Consider the following 8,208-nt stretch of genomic DNA (forward strand, 5'->3'; position numbering starts at 1 on the left):
TTTGAACAATGACTTTAACATTCATTAGGGATCATTCACTAAATCAATGAGTTCATTATGGATTACAAAATGACTTTTTTTTTTTTTTTAAGTTTTTTCTATAGGATACATGTGCTTGCCAGACAAACAGAGACAGAGGGGGAAACCCCCCAGGAGGGATGGCCGTTTCACAGTTTTTTCTTCTCCATTCTCCTCTTGGGATTTTGGGCTTGCATGCACATGCGCCTGGCACATTTTCCCAAGTCGCTGGGTCTGGGACTCACCGCACTGCCGGTCACGTGAGATCCAGCTGCTTAAGCTCCTCGGGTGGCCCAGTGATTTTGGCTGGCCCAGTGACGTCCTAATTTTAGCATTTCTTCTACATTTACTACTGGTATTCATGTGTAGACAACTTTGCTGCTTTTTTTTTTCTTTCTTTGTCTTTGTTCATGAGAGCATGTGCTTGCACCTGAGAGTGGGAAAGAGGAAGGGGGGGCATCTTTCACGGGGTCTGATCATGCTGCGGTCTCTCCCCTCCAGCCTGCAGCTCAGGGGATCATGAGCACTCTGGTGTGTGTCCTGCTTCTTTCAGACCTAGCTGGGGATTTGAACTGCAGTCACCATGTGAGATCTAGCTTCTCTTGTACAGTTCACTACGGCTGTGCCAGAGAGCAAACTGAGTTTCCCTTTTATAGACTTACTTTCTTTCTATTAGTATCACTATACAGTGGTGAATATATATATTTTTTTTCCTTTTTTTTTTTCTCCATAGATTGTGTGCATTCACTGGAGAAAGGGAGAGAGAGAGGAAAGTTAGAAATCACCCCCCAGGGGGGCTGGCCATACTGCAGTCTCTCATCCATTCTCTTCTCTGGATTTGGGGGCACACATGCACACAGCCTGGCGTGTTTTATATGCCACCAAGTCTAGGGCTTGAACCACGATGTTGGTCACAAGGAATCCAGTCACCTTAACCACTGCGCCACCTGGCTGGGATTTTAAAAAATTGGACCTGTTGGGAACCAGCAGTTAGCGTAATGGCTATGTCGCTGGACTCCTACGTAGTCGACTGCGGTTCGCGTCCCGGACCCGGTGGCTTAAAACTCACACCGGGCGCATGTGCGTGCGTGCCCAAGATCCCGAGAGGAGAATGGAGGAGAAGGGATTGCGGCGTGACTATCCCCCCTGGGGAGTGATTTCTCGCTTTCTGTCTCTATGTCTCTCTCTGTCTGTTTGGCGAGCGCACGCGCCCTATAGCAAAAACCTTTCAAAAAAAAAATTGGACCTGTTATACTTCATTACTGTCACTATTCCTTTAAAGGCTCAGAGTGGCCTCTTCTGATCAGCAGAATCCCCCTTCAGGTCTGCTGCTTGGCCCCTTGGATATTGGATAGATTCTTGCAAAAACAGGAATCAGCCTTCCCCCCAGGGAATCTATGCCAGCTGTGGGTTTACTGTTCCTTGCTCCAAATCCGTGCGTCTGCCCTGCGCTGCGACACTGCGGTGGCCCTGTGCACACCGTCCTTTGCCAGCTGGCGCCGTGGGCGGTGTTGTCAGTAGAGGGCACTCCAGGGACGCCACAGGAAGCAGGCTTGTCACGCTTTTCCTGGCGACGTCCTCCCTCTCCTTGCTTCCAAGGCGTGGCTGCCAGTGCTGGGGCTCAGAACGTCCACCGGTTTCTCGCAGTCTCTAGCCGGTTTCCTGCTCCTGGTGGTCTTGCTCCCCAGGTTCCTGCTCCCAGGCTGGATCTGCTGGCGCCCCAGCTGTGGATCAGCTCTGACCCGGGACAGTGCGCAGGCTCCTCTGTACCCTGGGCTGCAGCTGCATCCTTTCCAGTGCAGTCTGAACCTCAGCTTTGGAAGAGTGCCCTTCTTTTTCCTTATTTGGGTACTCCCACCCTATGGTATTCTTTAGTTTTTTCATTTCAGGTTTTTGCCATAGGGCCAGTGTGCTTACCAGAGAGAAACCGAGACAGTGCCTGGCAAGCTGCCAGGTCTGGGACTCAAAACACGGTCAACCATATGGAAGTCGGTACCTTAACAACCTCACCACATGCTGGCCCCTCTCTGTGGTATTCTGGGGGCATGGCCATGCTGCAACCCCTTCTCCTGGGATTTGGGGCACACACATCTGGTGTGATTGTCAAGCTCCTGGAGTCTGGGACTCAAACTGCAGTCAGCCATGTGGGAATCCAGCGCCTTAACCACTATGCAACCCTGGCACCACCGCCACCCCCCTCCCCCTGCCCTGTCCCTGCACCGGCCCCCAGTATTCTTAAAGTCCTCTCATCCTCTCTGGTTAACTTCCTGTTGTTAGTTAATAATTCTTTATGTTAAAATTTCTCTGTTCAAATTACTGATGTGTTTCCTGTCTTCTGAATGAACCCTGACGGATAGAAAGGTGGTACGGGAAATGGTCTTTGCTGGTACCATGGTTCAAAGATACGATTTCAGCACCCCTTGGCTTTGAGTCCTGCCCTTGGCTTTGAGTACAGTGCTAAATGGGATGTCTGTGCAGTATTTTACAGCATGTGGGGACCACTCAGTTAATCCGGCTGACTCCTGCGGTTGACTGTGGTGAAGTGCTAGGAGAAGAAACTCTCTTGAGAGCCCAAGAGACCACTGTGCACGATGTCTACAAGGCCTGTACCATGTTCTTCTTGTGGTTAGGAAACCATTTCCCACACCCAGCTCTAAGTGGTTCATTCAGGTATTTGCCTAGTATTTTTATAGACAGTTTCCTTTTACATTTAGATCTCTGGTTTATTTGGAGAGTATTTTGATAATGGTGAGAGATATGAATTCTGTTTTGTCATGCATGTCCAAAGGGAGAGCTAGGCATGCAATATCATTTATTTGAAAGTCCGTCTTTGGGCCCGCACGCAGGTGGTGCGGAGGTTCAGGCAGCTGGATTTCATATGACCTATGTGTGGTTAGTCTTGAACCTCATGGCTGGAAAATCACTCTGGGTGCATGTGCGTGCGCGCTCACCCAAAATCCTGGGGGGAGAATGAAGGAGAAGGGACTGCAGTGCAATATCCTCTAGGGGCTGATTTCTCGCTCTCTCACTCTCTCTTGTGAGTGCACGTGTCCTACAGGAAGCTAAAATAAACAGAGAGATAAGAGTCCATCTTTCCCAAGTGATTTTAGATACCACCTTTTTCATACAGTGATTTCAGTATGTACTTGGCTCTCATGTTTCCGGACTCACTGTTCTCTTCCGCTGATCTGTCTATTCATGTGCCAGTTCCCTGATTTTTTTTTTTTTTAGAGGTTTTTGCTATAAGGCATGTGTGCTCGCCAGAAAGACAGAGAGAGACAGAGAGACAGAAAGTGAGAAATCATCCCCAAGAGGATGGCTACATTGTAATCCCTGCTCCTCCATTCTCCTCTTGGGATTTTGGGCACTCATACACATGCACCCAGCATGAGTTTTAAGCTGCCAGGTCCAGGACTTGAACCACGGTTGATTTCATGGGAGTCGGGTGATGTAACCATTACACTGTCTGCTGCTCACCCAATATTTTTGTTGTTGTTGTTTCTTTACAGAGATTTTTGCTATAGGGCATGTTCACTCACTGGAGAGACAGAAACAGAGAGACAGAAAGCAAGAAATCACCCCTAAGTGGAGGATGGTCACATTGTAATCCTTGCTCCTCCATTCTCCTCTTGGGATTTTGGGCACTCATACACAACTCATACACACGCACCCAGCATGAGTTTTAAGCTGCCAGGTCTAGGACTCGAACTGCAGTTGACTATGTGGGAGTCTAGTGATGTAACCATTATGCCATCTGCTGGTCCCCCCACAGTGTTTTTATTAGAGAAGCTTCATATTATGTTCTAGTATTTGTTAGGACTAGTCTTTTTTTTTTTCCTTTTCAGACTTTTCCTTCATAGTCTTAAATGCTTATTTTTCCATATGATCTTCGGAATTAGCTTGCAGAGCTTCAGGGAAAAAAGCTTACTTTTACTTTTGTTGTAATCATATTTCATTTATATATTACTGGGGGAGAATTGATATCTTTATGGTATTGAATAGACTTATACAAAAACAAATAATGTTTTTCCAGTTGTTCAAGTCTTCTTTTTTGGCTTTCAGAAGTCTTTTACAGGTTTCTAACATAGTTTTACCCATTTTCTATCAGGTATTTTATCCTTTTTTCTGTTTTTGTATAAAGTGACATATATCTTCAAAAGGGTTACTGTTTGAATTTTAAACTGATGTTTCATGTACATTTTATATCCTACTATCTTACAGAATTTATTGTTATTTTCAGTATTGATGCTCTGTTTTCTCAAATGTTTCTCATTAAGGATGATCCTTGGACCAGCCCCGTGGCCTGATAGTTAAGGAAAATGGATCCTACATGCCTAACCATGTAGTTTCAATTGCAGCCCCAGCAGTTTGAAAACATGCTGGGTATATGTGTGCCCCAAATCCTGACAGGATGGAGAAGTGGAGAAAGGAATGTGCATGCCCATGCCCCACTGGGGGGTGTTGTCTCCCTTTTCCTCTCTCTCTATCCTTCTAGCAGGAAAAAAAAATAAAAAAAAGAAAGTTGATGCTTGCTTTTAGGATCTCATTTTGTATGCTATAATGATGTACAGTGAATGAATGTAAATAAAGAAAAAAATGTATGAAAAAAATAAAAATAAATAATTGATGCTTAAAAAAAAAGCAAAAAAAAAATATTTCACCATGTTAAAGAAATGTTTCTTACATTTTATTTTATTTTACTTTATTTCATGAAACCAAGGATAAATGTTGAAACTTGTCCCAGGCTATCTTACAGTTTATTATTTACTGGCAATTTTTTTCCCTTCCTTTATCATTATTCACTGTGGGGGATTATATTTCATTAGCCTATCAATATTGGGTTTAACCATGCTTTGAACAATTGAATTTGGTTAAAAGTATGAATGTGTTGGTTTTGAGCCAACGCATTGTACCTTTCTGGTCACTCCTCTACCATCAGAAAAACATGCCCTGGTTAACTGCTGATCACAGATTGAGAGATATATGGTGACCTGAATCCATCCTGCAGCTTTAAGTACAACCACCCTGGCCAACCCATACAGGTTGGTGAGCAAAGTAAATATTTAAATTTGTAAGCCACTGAGATGTTGGGAATGTTTGTTACTCATCATTTCCACAGCAAGAGCTGACTAATACAAACTCCTTTCCAACATCAATGGATCTAATCATATGACATTTTTCTCCTTAGATCTAGAAATATGATAAATTGTAAGAATGAATTCAGTAATATTCAAGCATCATTGTCTTGGAATAAACCTTCTTGATTATGATTGATGGTCAAACTTGCTCTTGGATCCTATTTGCTGATATTATAGTTAGGATTTTTCCTTTGCTAGTAACAAGTGAGACTAGTCTGGAGTTTTGTGTGAATGTATATTTGTGCTTTTGCAATCTTTTTCAGGTTTGGGTGTCAAAGCTATACTTTCATTGAAATAATTTGAGAGTTTTCCTTCTTTTTGTCTTCTGTTACAATTTAAATTACTTTGATTTGGTATATTTTATTTTACAGGAAAATTTTTCCATTTATTTAGGTTTTCCATTTGATTTGTATAGAACCGTGCAAAGCGGTTTCTTTTGATTTTTACAATTTGCTTAGTTTCATCGATTATAGCTTCACTTTTAAACCCTTGTGTTTTCTACTTTTCTACATTTCCCCCTGTATTAGCTTAATTAATGTATTTTGTTGATTTCTTAAACAAAGCACTAGCATCTGACTTATTTGTTTCTACTATTTTCCTATTCTCTACCTCATGACTTTTAAAATTTTTTATTTAATTTTTTCAAAATTAAATTAAAATTCTTTTACTTTAATAAATTATTTATTTTAATTTGACCAGAGAGGGATAGAGAAAGAGAGAGAGAGAGAGAGAGAGAGAGAGAGAGAGAGAGAAAGTGAGAAAGCAAGCTGCACTGGACTCGAACAGCGCTTAGCCACGTGGGAGTCCAGTGCTCTTAATTACCATGCCACTTGCTGGTGCCCAGCTCATGACTTTTAGAAAAAAAGATTTATTTAATTTTTAATTTATTATTATTATTAGTTTTTAGTTTGATCAGAGAGAAAATGAACACTCTTAATGCGGTCTTTTCATGACGAGATCTCCTTCCCTCCAGCTCCTTGCAGTGCTGGGCACTGCCCGGCTTATTTTCCAGACTAACCCGGGATCCAACCTGTGGTTGCCATATGACTCTGGTCCTGCAGGATGCTAGCATTGCCTCTGTGTCATGACAACCAGGCCAGCTCCTGTTTTACTGACAACAAACTAGCTCAACTAGAACTGTAGAGCTGACTTTGCAGGCTCTAGACTGTTTTCTATTAAGCCAGGACAATCATTGAAATGGCTACAATTTTACAATTTCCTGGAGAATCACAGGAAACCAAATAAGAAAAGGAACTGACGCCATCAGACACAATTTTTGAGATACAAGATTTATTCACATCAACAAAAATAATCACAACAAAATATATACTGATTAAAAAAAAACAAAAGATTATAGTGACACAAAATGTTATACTCTCTCTTTTAAGTGTGTAAAAGTATTTTGTTTCTACATACATTTCTATTCATAAAAGAACGAACAAACAAAAACGCAATGATCTTTTGCATTCTACCTACGGAAAGAACACAGACAACACTCTAAGCTTTTAGTTTACAAGGGTGTGACCACAAAACCACAAACTAAATCTACTGATCAGCATCCATATACATTCATCCACTAAGCTGAGAGATATACTTGATATTCTCTCTCACCCAGCTATACTGGATCTTTTTCTTCTTACTAAAAGCAAAGTAAAAACTTACATGTTTTTTTCCTCTTCTTAATTGACCTCAGAAGACGCACTATCTAACTCATGAGAAACACGAAATTTCAGGTGTTTATCCTCTTCCTGACTCTTAGAGTTTAGGACTAGCTTGTCTTCATGACTAAGAAATTCACGGCTGTGGAACTCATGGCTGACTTTGGCACTTTCCTGACTCTCGATCACGTCCGAGTGCTCGTTGCTCTCCACGCTGGCCTTCTGCTTATAGCGCTTGGCCTGTTCGCCGCTGTGGGTTTCCACACTGTGGTCATCCAGCTGGCTTGTTTCCTGACTGCCCTTCCCATGGCTGTCCCAATCAGAAGGCACGTGCAGGGCCCGGGCGATGGGGATGGTCTTGTGTTCGTCATCCAACTCCTTGCTTTCCAGGTGTGAGGCGAGGTCCTCCTCCGTAGCATCAGGGTACTGCATTACAGAACAGATGGAAGAAGAATTACACGAGTAGCTGAGAATGGGAACATTGCAATCCTTTGCTGCGCTCTAATTTTCGGGCCAACTTGTACTGAAACCTGTCTAAATCTGGCTGAAGCAATACCTACACGTTACTTTGTTGTTTCCTAGGTCCTTTCACATAAGATATCTCCCTCAGTTTAACAGGAATCTCACTCGTCTAGGTAATGAAACCCTGTGATGGAGATTTCATTACTATGTTTTACATAAAAGTTAAGTGAATTAAAAATAAAAAGTAAAGGTAATAGCAAATGGCTAGGCTAGGTCAAATCCAGATTCTTTTATTTATTTTTTTTTTTGGAGGTTTTTGCTATAGGGTGTGTGTGCTCGCCAGAAAGACAGACAGAGAGACAGAGAGATAGAAAGCGAGAAATCACCCCCCCAGGGGGGATGGCCACGCCACAATCCCTTCTCCTCCATTCTCCTCTCGGGATCTTGGGCATGCATGCACATGTGCCCGGTGTGAGTTTAAGCCACCGGGTCCAGGACTCGAACTGTGGTGGGCTACATGGGAGTTCAGAAACATAGCCATTATGCTAACTGCTGGTCCCAAATCCAGATTCTTTGACTATAGATTTGGTATAATTTGCACTCTACAATTCTTCCTACGTCTTTAACTTCAAAATCTCATCATTATATTTTGAAAATAATTGCTTTTCCAAAGTCCTTTTTGGCTCTAAAAATAGTGAGTAGAATAAATGTTTGAAAACCAGGATTTGGAAAAATAGAATTATGTTTGAGAGACGGTATTAGAGAAAAATGACATGGACCTTTTTTTTTTAAAGGTTTTTGTCATAGGGTGCGTGCACTTGCCAGAGAGAGAAAGACAGTGAGAGGGAAAGTGAGAAGTCGCCCCCCCAGGGGGGATGGTCACACTCTAATCCCTTCTTCCCCGTTTTTCTCTCAGGATTTTGGGCATGCAC

General features: G+C 42.5%; 1 protein-coding gene across 1 annotated transcript in view; it reads right to left on the reverse strand.

The window, feature by feature from the left end:
* Positions 1-6,465: 6,465 nt before the first annotated feature.
* Positions 6,466-8,208, reverse strand: part of SPP1 (secreted phosphoprotein 1) — a 10,779-nt gene continuing 9,036 nt past the window's right edge. Inside the window, exon 7 of the mRNA XM_006143255.3 lies at positions 6,466-7,240. Within this exon, the coding sequence (XP_006143317.1) occupies positions 6,836-7,240 (405 nt within the window). The 3' untranslated portion in view covers positions 6,466-6,835. The remainder of the gene's footprint in view (positions 7,241-8,208) is intronic.

The sequence above is a fragment of the Tupaia chinensis genome, unplaced genomic scaffold (assembly GCF_000334495.1).
Source record: "Tupaia chinensis unplaced genomic scaffold, TupChi_1.0 Scaffold000094_1, whole genome shotgun sequence".
NCBI classification, from domain to species: Eukaryota; Metazoa; Chordata; class Mammalia; order Scandentia; family Tupaiidae; genus Tupaia; species Tupaia belangeri.